General features: G+C 37.7%; 1 protein-coding gene across 4 annotated transcripts; it reads right to left on the bottom strand.

Annotated features, from left to right (window-relative positions):
• Positions 1-555: 555 nt before the first annotated feature.
• Positions 556-23,567, bottom strand: PRPS2 (phosphoribosyl pyrophosphate synthetase 2). 4 transcript variants are annotated; one of them, XM_061459943.1, is made up of 8 exons: positions 23,405-23,567; positions 13,451-13,634; positions 10,735-10,755; positions 6,981-7,079; positions 6,380-6,504; positions 3,519-3,692; positions 2,303-2,462; positions 556-1,260 (listed from the first exon to the last, which is right to left on the bottom strand). In XM_061459943.1, exons 1-8 carry the CDS (start codon positions 23,524-23,526, stop codon positions 1,168-1,170), a joined length of 978 nt encoding a protein of 325 aa, XP_061315927.1. In that variant the 5' UTR covers positions 23,527-23,567; the 3' UTR covers positions 556-1,167. The 4 variants fall into 4 exon arrangements, with proteins under 4 accessions (XP_061315927.1, XP_061315924.1, XP_061315928.1 ...); XM_061459940.1 differs by lacking the exon at positions 23,405-23,567 and adding an exon at positions 14,532-14,590; XM_061459944.1 differs by lacking the exon at positions 10,735-10,755.
• Between the last annotated feature and the right edge of the window lie 249 nt (positions 23,568-23,816).

Below are 23,816 nucleotides of genomic sequence, written 5' to 3'. Positions count from 1 at the left end.
TACAAGAAAAATTACTGGAAAATTATAAAGAAATATAGATTCATTCTCATAAAAAAAAAGTCTATTTGACTATGGTTGGAATGGAAAACCCCATTTTATAATACAATTTTACCATTGTAAGTATACCCCAGAATAAGCAAGGTAGGATGAAAGGCTGTTCTTTATGCAGCTCCACAGGAAAGAAGCCTTCGCACACATGGCAAATGCTTTTGTATGTAACAGCTATGATTTCAGGTAGGAAACTGAGTTTTCCCATGATCTAGGTGCAGGAACACAATCTTAATATGCACAAACTCTTCCTATGTAGGAAGAAGACTGTAAATTTGCTGTTTGGACTTTGCGTAGTGAAGCTTTACAATATTACTAGGAAAACTGCTATTTAATGATTTGTATGATCAATCAAGTAGTGTCAAAAATTAAAGGAAAAAAGCAAAATTTAAACCAAATTGTTGATGATTGAAGATTGGTTCTTATTATTGAAACACATGAAATGGATCATCCTGGGAATACCTTATCACATTAATCTTAAACTGAAGACAGTAACTTCACAGAATAGGTGTTAAGCAAACAATTTAATGTAAAGAGAGCTTTACAAAAGAAAACAGCAGCTACATACATCTTGTGGAAAACAAGAACTTGAAGCATATGAAACAGTTAATACTAGGGATGTGTCAACAGCTCCTTAAAATTAACATGAAGTTTACATTCTGTTAGGGCTTACAAAATGCTATTCATGGTAGTTAAATGTAGCAAAAACCAACAGCTGTTTGTTTGACAGATGAATAGATACAAGACACCCAAGCCTGCAGCATTTAGCTTAACACAGAACATGATCTTATATGCATACATCTCATCAAGTCTTACGAACAGTTTGTAGAGTTCTACCTAGAAAAATGGAAGCAGCAGCTCAGCAGAAAGCAAGGGTAGACACAAAAAACTTACATGCGACTTCCAGACTCTCAAGGGAATTCATGATGTTTCTGCGTGACTGAGATTTATTGCCCATTTACAAAGAACAAATGGTAATTACAAGACAAATAAAATAATTAAACCTAAAAGCTCTGGAATTGTACAAAGATACTAATTTCTTGTGGTTGAGATGCATTGTTAAAAACAACAGTGCCAGCTGAAGGGACCTTTGCAACAATGCAGTGTAACCTCCTACAGTTACAAGGGGACATGACTGAACAGATAAGACACAGATTCACCATTATGTGTTCTTCGAATTGCCTCAGCCAGGATCATGGAAATGTCAATAAACTGAAAGAAAAATGAAGATGATAACTTTTATAGCATGCCAAGAGCAATAAACTATACCATTTAGAAGCATATGAACAAACAATTGATCATTGCACTCTTTTCCCTCTTCTAGGAATTAAATAAACATTAAAGCATTAAATACGTAACAAGTACGTCAGAACTGCATTAACAGAAACTCAAAAATCGAGTAAGGAAGCATTGAATAAGACTGCTGCACAGGGATACTGCTGCAACTTCTGGGGCAGGGCATGCAGTCAAAAAAAATATTCCAGCCATCAGATGGCAGTGTCCACTGGACACAAATACAGTTTAAAGGAAGTATACCTTTTCTGGTTTCAATAAATACCAAATGAATCTTAACATTAAAAAAAAAACAAACACATTAATTCAGTGTTGCCTGAAAAAAAAACAAAAAAAAACCCACAAAACCACAACACAAACCACCCAAAAAACCACCTCCAAACAAAAACCAGAACCCACAAAACCCAATCTTTTATGTTTTCCTCCACTCTGTAGTACAGAAAAACTCCAAAGGGGACACATGACTTCCCAGAACAACCATGTGCAAAACCTACTAACTCAAGTGAACTTTGTACTTTCATTTGGTTTTTGAAAAGAAACACATTTTTGTTATCTTGGCATTTTCTTCAGTGTATTTAAAAAAAAAAGTAATAAATTGAAGGTTTCTGTGGCATCCACAATAACGTAGTTAACTTGAGCTCCTACATACAAATATTGTATGATTAATATTGATTAAAAAAAAAACAACAAAACAAAAAACCTGAACAAACTAAAACCCCAGTTTTACATTTGCCACTCTTTCACAGATACACATACTCTATTAGCTACAAATACCAAATATTTTCAATATTCTATTGCACCACCTAAATCCCGTTAAAACAGTTCATAGGCATATTTTAGCACGATGTTCTGCAAACAATGTCTTTTAGAATATTATTTTGCTCTTGGGGTACAAATCCTAGCATCAGTGAACAGTAAAACACAAATCCAGAGTTTAAACAGATGACAAACACTAGGGTACCTGAATTTTTGGGCAGTGTTTCATTTTCTCTTCTTGGGGGATTGTGTTAGTTACCACAACAGCCTCAAATGATGCATTATTAATCCGAGAAATAGCAGGACCAGAAAAGATGCCATGTGTAAGAATGGCATAAACTTTAGTAGCTCCAGCAGATACCAACCTGTAGAACACAACAGGAAAATATGCTGTCACGTCTGTTTACATACATGACTACAGATGAAGCCAGATACAAATCTCCGCAAAATACATTTTACACACAAATTCCTCCTGGAAACTACAGCAATATACAAATATCTACAAATTAATTCAGAGAATTTAAAACTTTCCACTCATATAAGGCTCACAAACCCCCCCTGCTAATTAAACAGCTCTTTCCAGAGTAGTGATACTAATCTAAAATGCTGTACGTATTAACACAAGATACAACTGAATACTGGGACAAGTTTTCTATCTTAATCAGGCAAAAATAAAATAGGTTTTATGGCAGTATTCACAAGTCTGTTGTGCCTGCCTTATTGTCCACCTTTGTTTTCATTTGCAATTCAAATGCTTCTGCTTGGGAAGAGTTAGAGGAAGAAGAAATGTTAATAATTAAAAGCCTAGCTTACTGCAGGGTTGTGGGAAAACATGCTGTTCATCCAAACAGTGAAATGCAGCACAGGAGGAAAAAATAAGTCTAAATCCAAGAACCAGAACACCTTGTGGATGAATCAGTCTCAACGAGTGGTATTTTATAAGATCACAGCATAAGCACAGTAAGATAGGGGAAAAAAAAATACAGAACCCGAACAGAACACATACAACCCAAAACAAACAAAAAATATCCATGACAAAACCACAGAAACATAATTTCACTTTGAATGACTCAACAGAATCAAAGTTTTCTGCTTGTTCTCAGCAATAGGTTTAGTAGCTGCAACCTACAAGGAGGATGCACTGTGACAAGGTGTGTGCCAAGTTAAATGACTCGTTCTTTATTCTGTCCTCTTTCTAAACACAGATACTATATTTCTGTACATATATTCTCAATTCCACATTCTAAAGGGGGACACTACTTGACCACAGGACTACAACCTATAGACTCCAGGATCACAATTACTTCACGCTATAAACATCAGGTTGGGTTGTAAGCATTCAGGCCACAGCAACCTCATTCATCAGCTATCTGCAAGTTACAGTGTAGCAGGACAGTGGGCCAGTTCATAACGACACTTACTTGTCTGCTGCATGGCATATTGTGCCACAGGTGTCAGCCATATCATCAACAAGAATTGCTACTCGGTCTTTCACATCACCAACCAAGACCATTCTGTCCACTTCATTTGCCTTTTTTCTTTCCTTATGAATGAGAGCAAATTCCACATTCAGTCTGTCAGCAATTGAAGTAACCCTAAATTACAGAATGAAATACAGCATATTTAGAAGATTATTTTAAAAGAAAAAGCAGAGCCATAGCGTGCATTTGTCATAAGCCACAGTTTTTATGTTTTCTGGCTTAGAAATTACTGCAGCAAAAGCTAAGTGCCTGGATTTGAACACATTTCAGCTACACACAAGGTTTTATTAAACTGCTGCAATACCTAGTGACAGACACTTGAAGTAGAAGCAGCCTCAATTTTAAACCTACACCAGTATGCACTGCAGCATTTGCTAACTGAAAATACCATTGCAAAAAAATGTGAAAACAAACCAAAGGGGAAAAAAGCCAAAGAATTTAATAGTGATTAATATTCCTTTTAGCAGTACTTGATAGTAATCCACTACCTTACTTCATTAGTAATTCCTTCAGCAGACATCTGCTTGACAAAGATCTGTTAAAACTATTCAGGGTGACCTCTGGTGGCCAGACAAACTTCCAATAACAAACAATTTGTTGCAAACTTCTGACTGCTTTTTTCAGGTTTTTTAATATACCAGAGCTGGTGGGTACGAAGACACAGGGGTAAACAATACTGTGCATTTTCTGTGTTGGTGCAACCTTGTAGGCTGTCTTTTTAAAAGATGCTTAGAACATTATCAACAAGGTTATTAACATACACAGCTAATAGAGAATAGTTTTACTTCCTTACTACTTAAATACAAAGGTGCTGTTACAGTATTTCAACAACTGAGTGATAAACAAAAGCCCCAAGTTTGGCATTTTTTCTGAATAATTGTGCAATTTCATAGCAAGACCTCAGTGAAATTAACAGAATTTGCATCCCTTATTTCAGTCACAAAATTTAATAAGCTAGAAAAACAAGCAAATGGTAAAAAAAAAAACCAAAACTCAGATATTTTAAATTACTGAAAGAACATTTTTTAAAGTTTCTTTAATCCTTACAGATTTAAATTTTAAGACAAACTTTATTCACATTTTATTCACTTTTCATTAACCCAAATATTTTGAAGATCTGCATGTTTTACATGGAAAGGCCAAACCATTTTGCTTACATTGCATTAATGGAAGTGAAGAAGCAGTTGTGAATTTATTGAAAGCAACATCTTTTCCCACTTCAAAACTGCTTGGTTGCATTACAACAGAAAGGTACTAAAGACAGACTATGTTAAATACAGTGAAAGTGGTCCTCAAAAAATAGTGTCTTATTATCAAACCGGTAATATACAAATATTTGTTAGAGGAAACAAATGTTATCTTCCCATTTGAATTCTAAGCAAAGGCTGCATTTAGTTAAATAAACAAAACAAAACAAAAGCCAACAACAAAACCAACAAGACAACCCAACAAAATCCCAAACAAACAAAAAAAAAACCCCGAAAACTACAGTATCCAGATAGGAATGAACAAAGAAATTTAATTGGCTGAGCTATATGGATTTTAGAATGTTTTCTATGGTTTCTATTCTTCACATCCTTAACTTGATTAATCTAAACAGGAAGAGCTATGGAACTCTAAGCAGTCCTACTTCCTATGAATTATTGTAACATGAACTGGGGAGACACTTTTTAGCAGGGCCTGATACAATAGGATGAGGGGAAATGATTTTAAACTAAAAGAAGGGAGATTCAAGCTGGATGTGAGGAAGAAATTTTTTTCACAATGAGGGTGGTAAAAAGGTTGCCCAGAGAGGAGGTGGATGCATCATCCCTGGAGACATTCAAGGCCAGGCTCGATGTGTTTCTGGGCAACCTCATCTAGTTGAAGATGCCCCTGCTCATTGCAGGGGGGTTGGACTAGATGACACTTGAAGGCCCCTTCCAACCCAAAGTATTCTGTAATTCTATGAACACTCACAACAAACCAAAAGACTTGAACTAAAAATCAAATTATGGGAGTGTTCCACATTTTTCCCCATGCTACATCCAAACACCTAAACTACTATGGGGTTACAGGATTCTTACTTCATTTGTCTTTTGCTTGTAGAAGGAGTGTGACCACTAAAACTTGAGAATAACCATTTTGCCTTAGTGGCATGCTTCATCACCTCACCAGCCAGCCTGGTTCTCCATTAGTTTATACTCATTAGATTACCAAATAAAAGAGAGTCTGCTAAATGAGAAATGCATGCTGTGAATGGAAAAACACACCAACGAATTACCCTTTTTACTTTCACCTTTTGCCAGTCAAAACTTCACTTCCTTTTTCTAGTATTCATAGTGCACAACTTGAGGTCAATAGGTTTACGCAGCTGGAATGCAGTAATAAAGAAAAAAAAAAAAGGAACATGACTCAAGCAAGCTCTTACCTAAATGCCAGCAGGTACAGTGGGGATAGGCCATATGCTTTGACAGAGAAGAGAAGCTTAGGCAATTCCAGAGCGAAGCAGGAAGAGGTGCAGCAACTGGACTAAAGAAGCAAGCAGCAGGAAAAATCTCTTCCCTCCTGTGGAGGGATTCAGCTAATGAGGCCATAGCCAGGGAAAGAGAAAAAGATTTTCTTTAGAGTATAGAAAGCTCCTGGATGTTTTCAAGCATGAACACAACATTGGAAGAACTAGCTTTGTTATTTTTACAATGCAGTTTGGATTAATCAGTGATGTATCATCTATCTTGCATAGCTGATAGAAGAATGAAGACAAACTACTTCATTAACCACTAGCTATCTGGGAAACTAATATTTTTAGGCTTGTATAGTACCTTTTTGCACCACCTGCATCAGGTGAAACTATGATACAATTTCTCCACTCCAAAATGTTCTCTTTAATCCATTGCAGCACTGCAGGTTCTGCATACAGGTTATCTACTGGAATGTCAAAGAAACCCTAATCAAAAAAAGAGAGAGAATTTAATGAATATATGTTTATGTCTTATCTGGAATAAAGATACAGGGAAAGAATCAAGCCTTTGCCTTTCATTTATAGGAGAGCTTTAATTAGTATTTCATATTGGTCTAATTCTGCACTATATTACTATCAAATGCAGCAGAAGTTAGACAAATATTAAGGCCTCTAAAAATTTCACCCAACAGTAATGAAATAAAGAACAGCTGTTCTCAAATGACATAAAAATCAAAAAAGATAACTGCCTGAAGGTAGCCAAGTTCAAGTTATGAAAAACTCTCAAAAAATTCAGTGAGTAATTAACTTCCATAAATTTAAACAGCTTGACAGGCACAGCAGTATTTCAATATGGGCAAGTCAGCATTACTTGAACAGCAAAAATGGAATCTCCTACATTAACCTTTCACACACTAATTCAGTAGAGCCCCTAGCCACAGTTATGAAGAACTGATAGGTACCTGGATCTGAGAAGCGTGCAAGTCCATGGTGATGATGTGATCAGCCCCTGCAACTGACAGCATGTTAGCAACAAGTTTTGCAGAGATTGGAGCACGACTCTGGGAAATAAAGCAAAAATGTTTAAATTTAAACTTATTTCAACTAGATGCAAGGAGCCAGAAATTTAGCTACTTTTACTGATTTTCTCCTTTAGAATATTTGGAATCTAGATATGGAGAGCTCCAGAACTTTAGCTGAACTAGTCTGTCAACAGCTAATTTTGCTACCAGGGTTTCAAAACTCACTAGAACATTTAAGAATATCTAAATCAGCTTGCACTGTCTGCCTAAAAATGCTTTTTAGTAATTAGACTGACAAGCAGATAAATTGGAGATATTAGCTTCCAATTTCTTCTATTTAAAACTTTCAGATAGCTTTCCTATAGCAGAAAGTTGGATAATCTCCATTTCTCCAAGTTACTACCCTACATTAACACCTAATTCTTGAAAAACTATAACTGCTTAAAACCATTTCCAAACCCAAAGATTGAAGGCAGAGTGAACCCAACTTTTGAAAACAGTGCTTTAAAAGATAATCAAGCATTTCTTCAGGATATAGTAAAACTTGTAACAGACCCATGTTGGCAGGGGTCTTCTACCCCAGCCTATTTATTTATTCTTTTTTTTGCTAATTCAGGTTTAACTGTTGGATGCAATTATGAGTCTAGAATTCCCAAAAGGGACAGGGGGCAAGGGGATGAAAAAAAACCCATAAGAACCAAGTAAACCAAACCAAACAAAACCCAACAAACTAAACAAAACAGAAAAGCAGAACACCAACAAAAATATATTTAGCAATGTTAATGCCAATGGTAAGAGCTTTTTTAGAAGTGACAAGGATGCAGAACAAAGAGCAGCATTAAAAAAAAAAAAGAAAAAGAAAATGGAAAATCGTGACTGGAAGATATTTCACTTTTTTTTAGCAACTATAAAGCTTTCTCAGATTTGTTCTTTTAAGCTCTAAAACCAGCTGTGTGTCCCTATGTTTAACAGTTTTCTCTAACAGAAGTACTAAACAAAACCTCCTGTTCTCTTCTTGCTGATCTTTAAATAAGGCTAATAGCAGGCAATAACATTAGCATGAAAGCAGAACTGCAGTTCAGAGGTTCCATCATGTTGCCAGACTTAGTTTTCTGCTGCCATAGTATTCTCTCCTGCTACATCTCTTTATCAAATAGTCTCATTTAGCCTCCACTCCATACACACAATTACAGAGTATCTCTGCTGTCCTTCCACTGATGCTCGAGCGCATAACCTAAAATAAGCTGAACTACTGCCAATTTAACCTGCATGCTTTTCTCCCTGTGTCGTATCAGAGCCACTATTTTCCTCAAAACTTTTGTTATTTTAGGTGGAAACTCAGCATTTCCATTTCAACCTGCAGATTGCCAGCATACTTTCAGAAAATCAAGTGAGATGTTGTAGTCTTTCTTATGGCTGGATCAAGTTTATCACCATCAGGACAGAAATTCTTCACTTTGAAACCCATCCTTTTTAGGGTTTGTATTTCATAGAACATCACCATCATCTGGTCTGTTTAAGATGCACAGAAGATAAGCAACAACTAGCACTTCTCTAGATGTCTGCAATTCAGATGCATATAGCTTATGTAAGAGCTTGCTATCTTCAGCCTGGACTGTTTTCCAGTTACTAAAGACTATGCTGCCCCTCATTTAAATTCAGTTCTGTAAGGTCCAGGTTGGCCAAAGCTTTCTGGATATTTCTATTATTAGTAGTAAATATTTGGTTCACACCACTCATTCTTGATCACTTGAGCTCGTCTTAGCAGTACAAATGGACATTTTTAAGCTGGGCTTTAAAATCTTCTCAAATTATTGGCAACATCTAATAAAACAAAAATATAGTTTCTGCTTTTTTGATTCTATCAGTGTTCTCTTACTAGCTTTTTGCAAAGATCTGTTTTGATGTCAGAGCTAAACTGGACCATCTGGTGATGCTGAAACTACAGGTTGGCTCCCCTGCTTTCCCCATACCTTCTTCCAAGGCTATATACTTCTACCACTACCACTGGGACTTCTCTGAACCCACAGCAGCCAGATGAGACAGCTCAAATGGAAAAGAAAAGAGGATGGCAAACCAGAACCACCCTCTCCAGTAGAAACAAGCAACTAGGTCAGGCTTGCTGCTAAAGGCGGATTACCTTCTTCCCAGAATGTAGTTTGCCATTTCCTCTCCATTCAGCACACTGAATTTTGCTTCTATTTTTTTTCTATTTCTTTTCAATGCGAATACCGCTTAGTTTGTCTCAAGCATCAATATCATGAGAATCATGAATGCAAAAAAAAAAAACCAACAAAAAACCCAAAACAAAATACTTTCCTCCATCAAATACTAATGAATACATTACCAGTTGGTACTTCTTTCAGTTGCTGGCCTTGCAGGCTGCCTTCCCAGAAGGAAGAACTTGAAGGTTTTACCACTAGGTAACTGGTTTTAGCAGATATGCACACGTCACAGATTGCCTACGTGTTGGTGGACAGAGGGTCTTGAAAGGAAAGATAGCCAGACACCAACACCTGTTTCTCAAGAATGGGCTAATAGGAGATTAAGACAAATGAAGTTTGCAGCTATCTGACAGTTTCTTTCACACAAAATTGTGCATTAAAAAAAAAACAAAACACACATGTTCAAAAGGATTTCAGATTTGATTGCTTGCTTAGAAAATAAATTTTGTCCTACAGTATGACCCAAATTGTAGATTATTTTAAAATCAAAGGCACTATATTCATGGGAACCTCAGATAACCTAGCCTTGTTACTCAAACTTAGATGACAAAGGTATATAAGAACTCAAGATTTTGAGTTTGTAAAGTTTGCTTCTGATCAAAGAGGCAAGGACACAGAGATACACAGATTTCATTGTTCCATTCTTTGTCACAAGTTAAGATTAGTTTCAGAATAATTAGTGTGAAACACAACATTACATTATGTACGGAAGCTAAATTGTAAAAAATAAAATCAGTTTTTGGTTTCTAAGGAAATTCCCCACTTAAGTTTAACAAGTTATATAAATGATTTCTCCCTTAGTGATGCATTAGAAATTTATTTGTGATTCTTATAATTACCAGGGGCAGGGGAGAATTGACAAAGCTAATATGAAAAACCTCACAAGAGTAACCATGCAAAGGACATATAGCTGAAAGTAAAAATTGTTCATCAAGATTAAAGCTCTCTTGTCTTTAAACATCTTATTAAATTGTCTTGCTCAAAATGAATCACATCTATCCTGAAGGAAAAAAAAACAAACAAAACACAACAACCAGACCCCAAAAACCAACCAACCAAAAAATTTAAAAAAATAATAAAAAAAAATAATCCAGGAACCCCAAAGATTTATAACTGGAACTTTCACTTCCAGGAAAGCCAGTTGTGAAGTGTACGGATACTGAATGTTCACTAATGTACCGCCAAAATTTATTGTTTAAAAAATGAGATATACTTTGGTGCTTCAGAAGTTGACAGCCATTATCTTGAATGCCCAGATAATTTTTTAACTAGAAGCCAAGAGTCTTCCAATAGCAAATTATTCCACAGGATTACTGTCATGGCCTAGGTGAAACACAGATGAAATCAGGAAGTGAAACCAAAAATGTTCCTAGTTATACATAATGTAAATAGTAAGTTTCACCATTTTAAGGCCATATTAATGGAAATACATAGTGTTAGATTAAAAAAAAAAAAAAAAAGATACCTACCCAACGCTCCACGGACCCCTTCTACAAATCAAAAAAACAAAGTTACATGAGCTGTAGAACACCAAACTCGCCTGTCACTCTACTTCTAACTAAGTCAAAGGCATCTCTGCAGCATCCTACATAGGTGTGTCCTGCCCATGGCTTGGAAGGTTAGCATAATTAGAGGATGCATAAATGCAACTATGGCCAAAGCACAGATACAGCTGAGCTATTGTTAAATTGGCTAGCTTGGGTCTCAGAAGTATTCCAGTTTACAGCTGTACTTGATTGCATCCACAGTAATTTACCAACTTTTCTATGATTTTCAGTAAGCTTTTTTTTTTTTTTTTTTTGTTTTTAACCTCTGTTTCTCATTTAACGTTAGTTCAGGTTTAATGCTGAAATTTCCAGAGTAGATTACACAGGTTTTGTGCAGAACATGATTTTTTACTGCAAGGCCCTTTCCTTAGATAAACAAAGAGCTTTTTCATTGTTCTCAGCAATCATAGCTGCAACAGAGGGATGCATAATAAAGGGTTATTTCAAGCAGCAAGCACTCAGTCTATTTAGATCTTTGTGGATTAAACTCAACAACTTAAATTCAAAGCAGAAAACTGCAACCAGTTTAATGAAGATTATACTGCTTCACTTCATAGTCAAGCAGACTACAGCAATATCTTTCACCTGAGGGAAGAAAAACTGTGCACAACCATAGCAAGAAAATGGCTGGCACTTCACTGATATTTCAGGCAGCACACAACTTTTGCACTCAACATGGGTCAAAGACCAAATGATGTGATGCAATCCCAACAGCGAGCAGGAGGAAAGATCTCCCTGTCAATAAGCTGCCCAATGTTGACAGCTATATTATAGCTTATTTTGCAACATGGAGGTCAACTACCAAGGTTAATTTCCAACGATGGTAAACATTTTTTCAATTGCAAAACAGAGGTTTAAAAAAAAAAAAAGAAAAAGAAAAAGAAAAAGAAAAAAAAAAAAGAAAAAAGAAATGCCATGCCTAGAATTGCAGGAGAACACAATGACACCCAGAGAAGCGTCTGGTACAATGTTCAAGTTCTGTTAATCAAAAAAATCACTTTCATCAGCTATCCATCTTCCGATGGCATTTCCAAAAGACAAAATGCTCCTGGGTGGCATGCTTGGCTATAACACTGTGGGTTTTAAGTGTCTCTTGGAAGTTTGCCACATGGATTTGGGGTAACGTTGATAAGGCATAACCTAGGTACATGGAAATCTTGGAACATAATCAGCTTTTTCCCACACCAAGAACTTATATAGGATAGGCCAGCAGAATCTTCTAATATTAATTTGGAAATCAAAGTATGGTGATGTGTTCTCCTTCCCTTTCAACAAAAGGTTTATTTCTTCCTTTTCAAGCTCTTCTGATAAAAAGCAGTATTTCAGCTCTCCTGATCAAGGGAGAGCATTATTAAATACAAAACACAGCAAAAATGAAGTTCTCAAAGATGTAAGCAAAGAACAGGGAGCTACTGTCTAACTCCTGAATTCTGCTTTTGGAAATATAGAGAGGAAATCTTGATAATATTAGTATGGTATTAGAGAGCCTGCACTTAAAGAATGAGTATATCAGAAAGTAACTTTTCTCTTTAGTTTTGTTGTCAGACATCACCAGCTGAGCACTATATGTATTGTAATATCTGCAGTTATTTTTAACACCTGCATTACTTTTCAGTACTGTTATGTATTTATAGAAAACAGTATAAAGAACAAGAGAAAGCTTTCAGAATGCTTTGCTTGGTGTCCAAAGTGAAAAGGAGGGGGCTATTTACAGGAAGTATAGGAGAGATGTAATCTTCCAAAAAGAAAAACCACTGCAATCCTATCTTTAATGCCAAATTCACTTTTATTCTTTTAAGTATTTTCAAGCGAGATTAGGCAAAAGAACATTCACATAACATATTACAAGTTTTCTCTGTGTACATATATATATCTAGGTATATATAGATAGAGATAAAAATGTTTAGTTCCTTATTTTTTAAAAACCAAACTAGCTTGCCACAGAGTTTGTTACCGTGTTACCAACTTAGCTGAACTGGTCTAGTCATCAGTTCTGGCAGACCAAATTCAGGAAAAAGGCACTAAGATCAGATGGATATTTATGGCGTTTACATACAACTTCTGGTCTGCATCAATAAAAATTATTAAAATTTTTTTTTATCTGCCTTGCAGCAAAAAGTTTTTATTAAGTACTATTATGCATTGCAGATTTAATCAGTTTGTTCCATTTGGCTTTCTGTTTAACCACATAGCATAAACCCCATCTAGATAATTATAATAGCACTTCAAATTAAGGATTTCATTCCATGCAATTAAAATGTTTAAAAGGGTGTGCTCTTTTCATATATAGAGGTTAAAAAAAGCCCCAAAACAAACTAGGAAAAGCAAGAAAAGCAATTATGTAAGGTGAGTTTTGCTAGCAAAGTACCCTGCAACATCCCACACATAGGATGTAACTACTTTTTCAAACTGAAGCCATATCAATTATCAAAACACAAGCAAAAAAAAAAAATTAATTTGTCTCAGTTCATTCACCTATATATGAAATAATTTAACATTTTACCAAAAAAAGGATGAAAAAGCCAAGTAAATCTTTCAAATCACTTAAATATTTATGAAAATAGGTTTCATCTCAAAAAAAAATTTCAAGTGAACAAGCTGAAAAAAAGCATTCCAAAATGACACAGTTCTTGCCTACCTTATCTTTCTTATCTTGCCTGGCATATGGAAAACATGGAATTACAGCAGTCACTCTGGAGGATGATGCAATCTTGCAAGCATTGATCATGATAAGCAGTTCCATTAAGTTGTCATTTATTTCTCCACAGCCACTCTGGATGATATACACATCTTCTCCTCTCACACTTTCACCAATCTCTACACTGAAAGAGCAGGAGATGACCATTTAAACACTTGAAATACTGGAAAAACATTATTAAAGAACAGGAAAAAAAGTTTTATTTTAATAAACTTCTACAGGTTTATCCCCATTTAGCGTAACTTTTTTTTTCTCCGCAATTTGGATAACTCTCTCCTTGATATAATGTTTATTTCAATGTAAGCCAGTCTAAAATTTACTTCAGCCTAAATATGGCCTTCATAAGGTCTGCACCAACCGACATGTAATTTATGGCTATAGTACTGATGCAGCTCACATTTTTATTAAATTTGATATTGCCATTTGTTCCGTCTGTATGTTCTGTCTGCTTGCCATCTCCCAAGATGACCATTTAAAGAATAACCTAGAAAGTACAGAAACAGGTCCAGCTTTGGAGTATTAAGTGCTACCTGCATCAAAACTTCTCCTTAAAAAGGGCAATTATTTTTCTATTATAATTGTTACTAAATTCAAGAAACTACTGCATTTTACAAGAGAGAAGTATAACTACACCTCAAAACCAGAAGTCTAGTTAAAATGTATACCATGATGTCCAAGTAAATTACTTTTTAAAAATAATAAAAAAAAATAGAGAAAAACAAAGAGGTCTCTTTATCAACAGCTCACCATGCCTCAATTGTTACGTTGCACCAGTTGTTCTATTTGCTGTAACTGTGCTTGCATACTGCGGTTCCTTATGATAGTATCTAAGAGTTACTTTGTTCTACAGACTTCAAGGCAAATTCTGGCACAGTTCACTGCTTTCACCACAGAAATAAGAAAAAAATAGACATTATAAATAAACAGGAAAATTAAAATAAATCTGTTGAATATGGATTCTTTTTAAATTCTAGACCCAAGCAAGATAAATCAACAGCTGAACCACACTGAATTTTCATACCTGTTACTCCAGAAGTTACACAAACCCAGCAGACTAATCTTCATTTTTCCCTGAATCCATGCACAATGTACAAGAAACATAGAGACTCCCCAAGTAATGAGACAATCAGACCTTTCAAACCCATGCTCTACTAAGACAGTCTTCATAATTAAACGCTAAAATACCTTGGGCCCTTATTTAAAAGGTTGCATCTTTACCCAAGACGCAAATAAGCAAAAGCTTCTAGCTGGAAACTATCCAAACAGCCCAGATGTGAATAGAGTAATTTCTCTGATTATTCACAGTCCTTCAGTGCTGAGGCCTGTTCTAGTCAAACACAATCTGAACAACTTTTGTTTACCAGCTTTCAGGGTGCTGTGTAAGACTCATTAACTTTCAAAAACACTAAGACAGAAAACAGAAAGGAATTTACTGCTTAAAAACATCTTAATGATATGCAAACATCTGATATATTACCTTCAAGATAGTTGAGTCCATGCTCCCATCCCCCTTATTTGACTCCTCTGCACTTCCAAAGAAGCCATAAAAAGATCCTATTTTTTGTCCTTAATTAAACCCATTTTTTGCCTAACAATGCTACTAGCAGGTTTTATTAAGGCCAAAATAAAGCAAACAATCTAGCAAATGCCAGGAAGGACAGAGATGGTAATCCAGGAAAGCTTTTGGAGGTTTCCGTCTTGGCAAAGACAATTTTTTTGGTTATAGAACTGTTACTTCCCTGTTCAATTTTTTGATCAACAGAATAGGGCTGTTCAGAGAAAACCATTTCAATCAAAATATATTCTTCATTTGTTTTCCTTAGTGAAGCTGAAAAAATTTTGGTCAATGTAACGTAAGTTCAGCAAGACATGAAGTATATTCCATGATTGGAATATACTGGTGAGGCTTAATTAGAAAGCCTACCAAAACCAGGTCTGGTATTGGAATATCAGAGGTCCACTTCTCAGAAGAATAGACAAAGCCAGATAAACAAATAAATAGAGAAACCTGACATTGTTTCTGATCACACAAATCCAGCTTCAAGTAAAGCATCTACCCACTAGCTTATGGAGACAGCCTCGATCATCATTACAGATTCAAGGTTATCACTATGAGGGCTCTGAAAAAATAATAATTGTCACTTGACTCAGACCAGCTTAATAACAAGTGTTGTCACATACCACGCCTTAGGAATAGGTACAAAGAAGACCACCACCAGATGCAAAAGCTCCATGACACCTCTCTCAACCCAAGACTGTGAAGTTACTCTCCAGTTCTGGAAATTAACTTAGAATCCATTACAAAGAAGAGAAAATAGAAAAAGACTAAGAAAAAAAACCCAAATTCATTTTCAGGGAAGACTATTACTGGAGTGAAAAAGAAGGGCAGAACAAGATCTTAGTATTTAGAGGAAAAGAAACCAACCTAACCATTATTTTCATAGACACATGTAACAGGAAAATTTTGCTGAATGACAAAAATACATGATCTTACTGATTGTTATACACACAAAGAACACTAAATTATAACACTCAGAGTTGTTTTGCTCCTTTAGAAACCCAGTCATTTCTAAGCATGCTGCTAAGAAATACCAGGTATTTAGAAGGTCAGGGAATATACTTTGAGATAAATATAGATCTGGTTAATACAATGCACCTGAAAGGATGCTTCCTCCATTGCCATTAACTACTATCTTTTCAATGACCTTGGGCTAGCAGTAACTTTTTCATTTTGTAAAGAACTTTGAAAATGGAAATGCTTTTACTTTCTCTCTTGATGCTTTGAAAAAAATTTGGTTATGCATTTCAGGCCAGAATGACATACTTATTTGGCACACAGAATTGTGAATGTATATATATATATATATATATATGTATATATATATATATATGTATATATAAATGCCTTTTCTAGCACACAGAAGTCATGTGCAGAATAAATTACTCTTAAATTAATACTTGCATAGCACTGAGGAATAACCCAGCTAAAAGGTGCCAGAGAATGGCGTAATGCAATTATTGCAAAAAGTTCTTCTCCCAGTCAACTGGAGACAGCTGTGCAACAGATCAGTATCTCTAATTGTCAGCCTTCTCAAAGATTGGTACTGAAAGGTATTATGTAGACTCAACCAATGACACAGAGCTGCTTATTTTACCTTTGTCAAGCTACACAGTAAAAGATAACAAGTCATTGTGTTGCAAGTATTCCATCACATAGCCCATACTAAGCACATTGGGACTTTTCTCGATGTTTTGTTGTTGTTGTTGGGTTGCTGTTTGTTTTGTTTTGGGAAAGGGTAGTTTGGGTTTGGAGCTTTTTTGTCCCCCCCTTTTTTGTCTCCATACATTCAGCTATAAACAGACAACCAGTGAAGGACTATAAACTACGCTTATCAGTTATCTGAAGTATTGTGCCTCAAATAACTATTAGAGCACACTAACCTAGCAGCAGTCCCGCTGTTTGACAGTTATTAACATTACTACTAAATTCCATTTGGAACATCAATATCATGGACAAATTAGCTGTTTGAGGGGGTTATTTAAACAATTCCACATAGTGAGGACGCAAAGGAAGGACAACAAGAACAAGCTCGTGCTTCAAGATTACAAGCTCTGTTTGTTTTATGCAATTTAATCAAATTCAGCTATTTGGTAACACTCAGTTTAAATAAACTTCTCATTCAAGAAGAGTAAACAGAACCCACACATTTAAAGCCCTGACACCACACAGCTGTGCTTTAAAGTAAAAATTACAGAAATCAATAGCCCAAAGAAGTAATTAATTTTATTTGGGCCAGTTGCTTGGAATCCACAAGTACAAGGCTCTAGCTAGGAAAGATACACACAAGACAGGACATGATGAAAACCAAGATTCAGTGTTGGTGTCTGCCTTCATCTTGCAAAGGCTAATTTGAGAGTTTAATTTAACAAGTAGAAACTTGGTTAGATTAACTGCCATGAAACTAAGGCTAAGGCTCAAAGCCCACTCATGTTACAAACATATCTCAGGAGCTGAAGCATCCATTAAGAAAAATTCAAAATCAGAAGTAACAGCAGGCTGAGCTCCTTCTAAGCCAGATTTATAGTACACTCCCAACAGAGTGTACATTGCTTACAGCAATGGGAATTTTAAAAACAAAAAACCGGTTGTGGGGAAGCAGGGGAATAAGTGTGCAGAGCCAGACTAAAATGATGAATAATGTAATTCCATAAACACAATCCTGTTCAAATCATGCATTTAAAAAAGCTCTAGGTACCTCTTAAAGTAATTGCAACAGATTAAGCTTCTAGCCATGGTTTACAAAAAGTAAGATTTCACAAGCAATTTAGGTGCCAATAAAGTAGATGTGTACTTCAGGCACTTTGAATAATGAGAGAAGAGGCCAGAATTTAAAGTCAAGAGTCCTTATACAGTGTGCAAAAAGTATCAATATCTCAAAAGTGATAAAAAAACCCACATGCTGAATTTGCAATTAACTGAAACCCAGCCAATGGAAAGCACTAAGCAATGGTATGTGCTTGACCCCTTACCTTCGGGAATGCATTTTGCAGAGTAAAGTCTTTTACCACAAGACCTCCAACTTAGTGGGCAAATAAATATATATAATAAAGTGGGTACCAGGAAAGCCAAAAACCACAAACGAAAATGCCGGAACTGGTTTTAAGTCTACAGGAATCCCAAAACTCCCAGCACCCATCATCTCCTCACAGTTTCATTTTAATACTTCCAAGACCACCACCCATTTAGATTTCCATTGACAACTGCCCCATTCTAATGGTGGGCACTGGCATGGCAAGCACTGCAAGATGGGAAATGCTGCTTTACCCTCCACTCTGGCACACAGCTTGCCACCACAATAGGAAAACACCTTCACTCAAACGCCTCTGGGTTGAGCTACATGCAGTCTGAAAGGAACCCTCAAAAATTATGAAGCAAAGGTCTACCAAGTCTGAAGGCATACACAGTCTTCAAAGGCTGAGTACCAAACCGTGCAGCTAAGGATACATGGGACATATCAGCATTACCCACATGGGTCATTTTTTGTTTTTACATTTCAAGCATTTAGCATTTACTTAAAGATAAAAAGTGCACAGGTCAACAAAGTGAAGGTCTCAAACCAGCTTTGAAGTATTTTTGGGCCTTTTCTGATTGAGAGCTACAAACAATGTGATAAATGGTCATATTTGCTGCATCTTCAATTCCCTACATAAACAAAGTGCGTGCAATCCAGAAGCAATTTTTATCTTACTCAAGCAAGCTGGTAACATCTGTTTCCCCAGCCTCCCGTTGCTCATGACAGTGTCAGCAAGCAGTGACTGAGGGAAACAGCTGCTTCTACTGCGACAGGGCAAGAGCACAACAACCCTGGTTGTGAGTCACTTAGTGGGTGGGTGGTATGGAGACACTTCACACCCAAAATGTCCCTAACTCCTACTGTCTTCAGCTGACTTAACACCAGTTTATGAACTGAGCTTTGCTTACTCCACAATTAGAGGTCTGCCAACACCATAACCATATACTCAAGTGAGGGTAATACAGCTTATGGCACTTACAGCAGCTGAACCCAAAGGAACCAGGGTACAGGATACATAGTGAGGTCATGTCTCTTTCAAGGCAACTGCAGTAGAAATGTTGGAGTATGATGACAGGGAGATAGGAGAGAAATGTTACAGCCAGGTGCCAAACTGCACATCACTGATATACAGCACTGATACCAATGTTTCCAGGTTTGTTGCCGTCCTCCCCCCCCCCCCCCCCCAAGTATTTATTCCATAGAAAAAACCGTTTTCATTACCCAACTTTGTGTGAAATATAGGCTCATGTCCATCCCTGTAAGATTTCATCAGACATTTTTTCCTATCTTCCAAGATTAAATTTCAGTCCAAGAAACCAGTTTTATTTATTTACAAACAAATGGCCCTCATACCAACAACACAGCAGTTCCCATACAGCAGACAGTGTCCCTTTGTAGTCAACCCATATTTTCCTCTAAAAGCTGAATGGGGTACACTTAAGTCAATGTTCCTGAAACAACTCATCCTCAGCAGCTGCTGGTAGGCAGCATCCAAATTCACACGTGCCAGGCAGGGCTTTAATTCCCTTCTTCATGGCTCTGTCAAGAAAATCTGCAAAGACTCACTTCAGCCAGTGACTGACAAGAAGCTCACAAGAATGGGTAGGAGTACCATGTGTGTAAGAGGATACCATCTATGACTCCAGTTTCTCCATTTTGAAAATAACAAGTGTTTCAAGAAGAGATAAAATAAATAGTCTTTAAAGAAGCAAGTATACCATATACTGCAAGAAATCTTTTCTTAATTAGACATCTACATTCAATGACATTTTTTTATATCAGCTGGCTTGTCAAAATGCCTGCACTGGGATTAATTGTGCATAAAATAAAATAAAATGCAATCTCAAATTATTTTGATATAATTCTGTGAAAAACTTCACAGCGTTTATATGCTTCTGTTACATGTCTGTCAAACAGAGCTCCATGACGCTGAGGCCACAACAGCCTTCTACATGCCTGTTTAAGGACTTCCATTCCTTTCCTCTTCCTCCAGCCGGCCAAACTGCCAATGACGGTTGCTTGTGGGTTTTGAAGAAGATAAACTGATTGAGCCCCCACTGCAGCAGCCCTGCCATTTTACCAGATAAGTGAAAAGGTGGTGCCACCCTACCATTACACTGGCTGGCACTTAATTGACACACAAGCTTTGAATACCAAACAGTTATCTTCCACAACCAGATATTATTGAGGGGCTCTCTCACTGCTTTAGTTAAGGTTGCTTGACTTTGACAGTCAGTTGAACGAAAGCATTTCAATACAGTCTAGATGGAAGAGGTAAAAAAAAAAAAAATAAGATGGGGCAGCAGTTGTGTCTCCCAGCAATTTTCCTCACTTTTTCTAGCATAGAGATTGCACTTCTCTGTTACAGACCTGTGAGAATACGGAATGCCTAAATCAGGAGAGAACCAGGATATTGCTGGATATGCTAGTCTCAGTATAAATTAAAAAGACAAGTCTTTCCCATTTTACATGTTCTGGAGTTGGGAATATATCTGTCCATTTAGCTACAGTGCTTGTCAGTGGTGGTGCTATCCCTGTCTAACCTCAGGGTACACAGCTTCAGTTCCTCAAACACATGCCTGCTAAGTATCAGGACTGAGTCCTTAAGCCCATTTGAGTTCAAATATAATGCAAAACACTTAACAACTCTTCCCCCACCTCTGTTCTGCAAGCCAGGCTACCTGCAGTTCTCAAGTGAATGGTTTCCAGACAGAACTCTGACAAGGATTTAGCCTGAGGCTGCACAGATTTATCCATTTGCACATAATTTACATTTAAGAGAATGAAGCAAACAGCAAAGCTGAATTTTTAACGAAAGGTGAATCTTCTTTGCAACTTGCTAACTGAACAGATCTGACAAGGCAAGAGTTTGTTGACCCTCAGGCCCAGGCTTATCTGTTTGCAAAGGGGTTTGACCGAGTGCCATTGGGAAGGTTTGAGGTTCTCTGAGAACTTTAACTATCAGGTTCTAGTATTCTGCAATACTGCAAATGTATTTCATAATGTCAGTACATTTGTTTATAAATTTAAACATGAAAAAAAAGGAGGGGAAAGAAATAAAAGACTGGATTATATAGCAAGAAATAGATTTTGGCTTACATACATGCACAACAAAACTTTGCCCTACAGACTGAAAAATCCAGATGCTTCAGCATAAACATCTTACCAACTGTAGCTGTAGTATAATTTCAAATACACTGTTGATGAATTCCCTTATTACTATTGCCTTTTTTTTTCCCCCCAATTAAAAACATCAGTCCACAAAACTGGAAGGCCAACACTCTGAAATAATTGCTAAGGATATTGAAAAGATTACCCACTTGAAACATTATATATATATAGTGGGTAGAACTACACTTGCTGAATGGGAAACAAGAGCTTCATTTCAGAATGCAAAAGTGTGAAGTTGTAAAAAAAAAAGAAAACAAACCCAAACACTTAATGATTTAAAGTGTTAAGGCATTTTATGTTAAGGAAAAAAAAAAAAATTAGAAAAAAAAGACAATGTCAGCATTGCAACAGAAGCAACCAGAAATAATGTTTAGATTAGATATGTTCCTCATACCTATACCATACTACATCCCTACTTGCCTGAAAAAAATAAATTGGCATTACTAGATTAGCCAAACCACTGACACCTTGCTGTCACCACTACCTATTTGTTTAATGGCAGAGGTCAGTATTGCACACCTAGAAAAATAGGTGCAATGACAGACTAGAGATTATTGTACCCTGAAGCATAGAATTTAATTAACTTGACTCATGAATATGTAAACTTTGGAGATAAATGTCTACCTTGGATAAAATCTAAATCAATTAAACTCTGCTTAAAACAGCAAACAGCAGAACTGAATGTCTCTGGAGAATAAATGCAGAAAAAAATTAGACATAAATTAGCAAGGAAGTCATGCAACCAAATATACAAGTTAAGTTTTACCATGCAGAAAAGAGATCAAAGAGCAATAAAGTGAGTATGGGGCTGGAAAGGCTTGAAAGAAGATTTAAACATTCAATCAGGAATGAATAGAAGAGTTAGAGTGTGCAAACATTAGGTTGCATAAACACCAATGGAAGAGGGTTTATAGTAATGCCAGTGAGCATAACCAGAACAAGAGCAATTAAACTGAGAATGCAAACACGTAGACAGAATGGAAGGACAAGCTTTCTGAGAGCAATTTTAGAATACACCGTGTTAATCTTTCAAAGGGAACAATGAAAACATGTTTGTCTGGGAGATTCAGAACAAGAACAGATAAAAATCAACATATGATAACCTCAGAGACTAGCCAGCTACTTACAGTTGGGAACTTGTGTTTCAGAATCAACTGGCAGCTTAGTCTCAATCACCTTTACAGAAAAGCAGCTGCAGTGTCTTACCAGTTCATGGGATGAGCATACAGCTGTCACCTCACTTTAAAATTCTTCATTAAAAATGAGTAAATGAAATAGGTGGGTCAGAAAGCCATGATGACAAACTAATGAAGAATGGCAATACTGGTAGAAAAAGCACTGACAAACACATTCTCCGAGAGTCTGAGCAAGCTGTCCTTATGGCTTCACAGAGGGTTTTTAGTGTAGTAAGAGTCACTTCCTGCATCTGACTGGCCAGAAACCCAATACACCTGCACTTTCAGGGGTCTGCCAAAGCCATAGTAACAACTCCATTATCCTCATACAGGACCAACAGTCTTGGACTAAGGAGGTGAAACATACCAGAGCTGCAGCTGCTCCACCACACTGATACAATGTAAAGACCAGTTGAACAAATCCTGAAGGGTGATTTGACCCAGGCTCTTTCTCAAGCGTCTAGTCATCACCATCCTGCTCTTATACCCACTTGCATACAAGCCTACTTAGGAAGTGGCATAACATACAGTAATTCATAAACTCAAGATGGTTTTATATTTATGGAGATAAAGCCGATCAGCGTTTAACTAGCTATCTGCAAACAGCAGGCTGAAGCTCACGCGGCAGACGGGCTGCCTGCAGCACATACCGTCCTCACCCCACAGGAGGATGCTCTTCACCTGGCATGGGCCGGGCTGCCTCTCCCCAGCCCAGCAGCTCCCAGAGGGAGCCCAGGCGAGCGGCAATAGCTCCGGTGCAGTAGCTGCGCTCCGCAGGTCCCTTCTGCCTACAGCGGGACGGAGAACGGGTCAGCCAGGACCGGACAGGCCTCACCTAACCACACCGGACCCCTGCGGCCGCACCTGGCGAGGGCCAACCCATAGGCTTGTGCACCGGGTCGGCCGCAGCAGCAGGTGACGGGGTGGCGGCTGAGGAAATGGGCCCGATCCCCGCCGCTCCCGTCCTCACGCACCTGGTCTCCTGGTTGCTGAACTTCTTGGTGACCACCTTGCCCAGCTCCAGCCCGAGCCGGTCCGCCACCCGCTGGGACAGGTCGTGGTGGGAGCTGCCGCTGAACAGCACGATGTTCGGCATGGTGAAAGGCGAGAGCGGGTGAGCCTGCGGTGGGGACGAGAAAGAGGACGAAGAGGTCCCGGTACGGAGCCAAATAACCGGCGCCGCGGGCCCTCCCCTACCCCGCCGCTGCAGCGGAGCGGGGCGGGGCGGGCGGATCCGGGAGGGCGGTGCCAGCCGGGGGCGCCGTGGGGCACAGGTAGCGGCGGCTGTTGGTCGCTGGCTGACCGCTGGCGTTAAGGGGGACGGGCGGGCGGTGCTCAGCCGGGCAAAGCCGGCCTCCTCTTCCTCCTCTTCTTTCTTCAAGGCCC

This window comes from Pezoporus flaviventris, unplaced genomic scaffold, assembly GCF_033815535.1.
Source record: "Pezoporus flaviventris isolate CSIRO_AGI_PZ_B2104156 unplaced genomic scaffold, CSIRO_AGI_Pfla_v1 ptg000030l, whole genome shotgun sequence".
NCBI classification, from domain to species: Eukaryota; Metazoa; Chordata; class Aves; order Psittaciformes; family Psittacidae; genus Pezoporus; species Pezoporus flaviventris.
The sequence above is the reverse complement of the archived record's forward strand: the minus strand, read 5'-3'. Positions and strand labels throughout refer to the sequence as shown.

Excerpts from the sequence above, each read along its gene's own strand:
- PRPS2 (XM_061459943.1), bottom strand. The coding sequence starts at position 23,526 with ATGCCGAACATCGTGCTGTTCAGCGGCAGCTCCCACCACGACCTGTCC. Across the intron at positions 10,756-13,450 it reads GGCAAGATAAGAAAGATAAG|AAGGGGTCCGTGGAGCGTTG; the intron begins GTAGGCAAGAAC and ends TTTGATTTGTAG. Across the intron at positions 2,463-3,518 it reads ATATGCCATGCAGCAGACAA|GTTGGTATCTGCTGGAGCTA; the intron begins GTAAGTGTCGTT and ends TGTGTTCTACAG.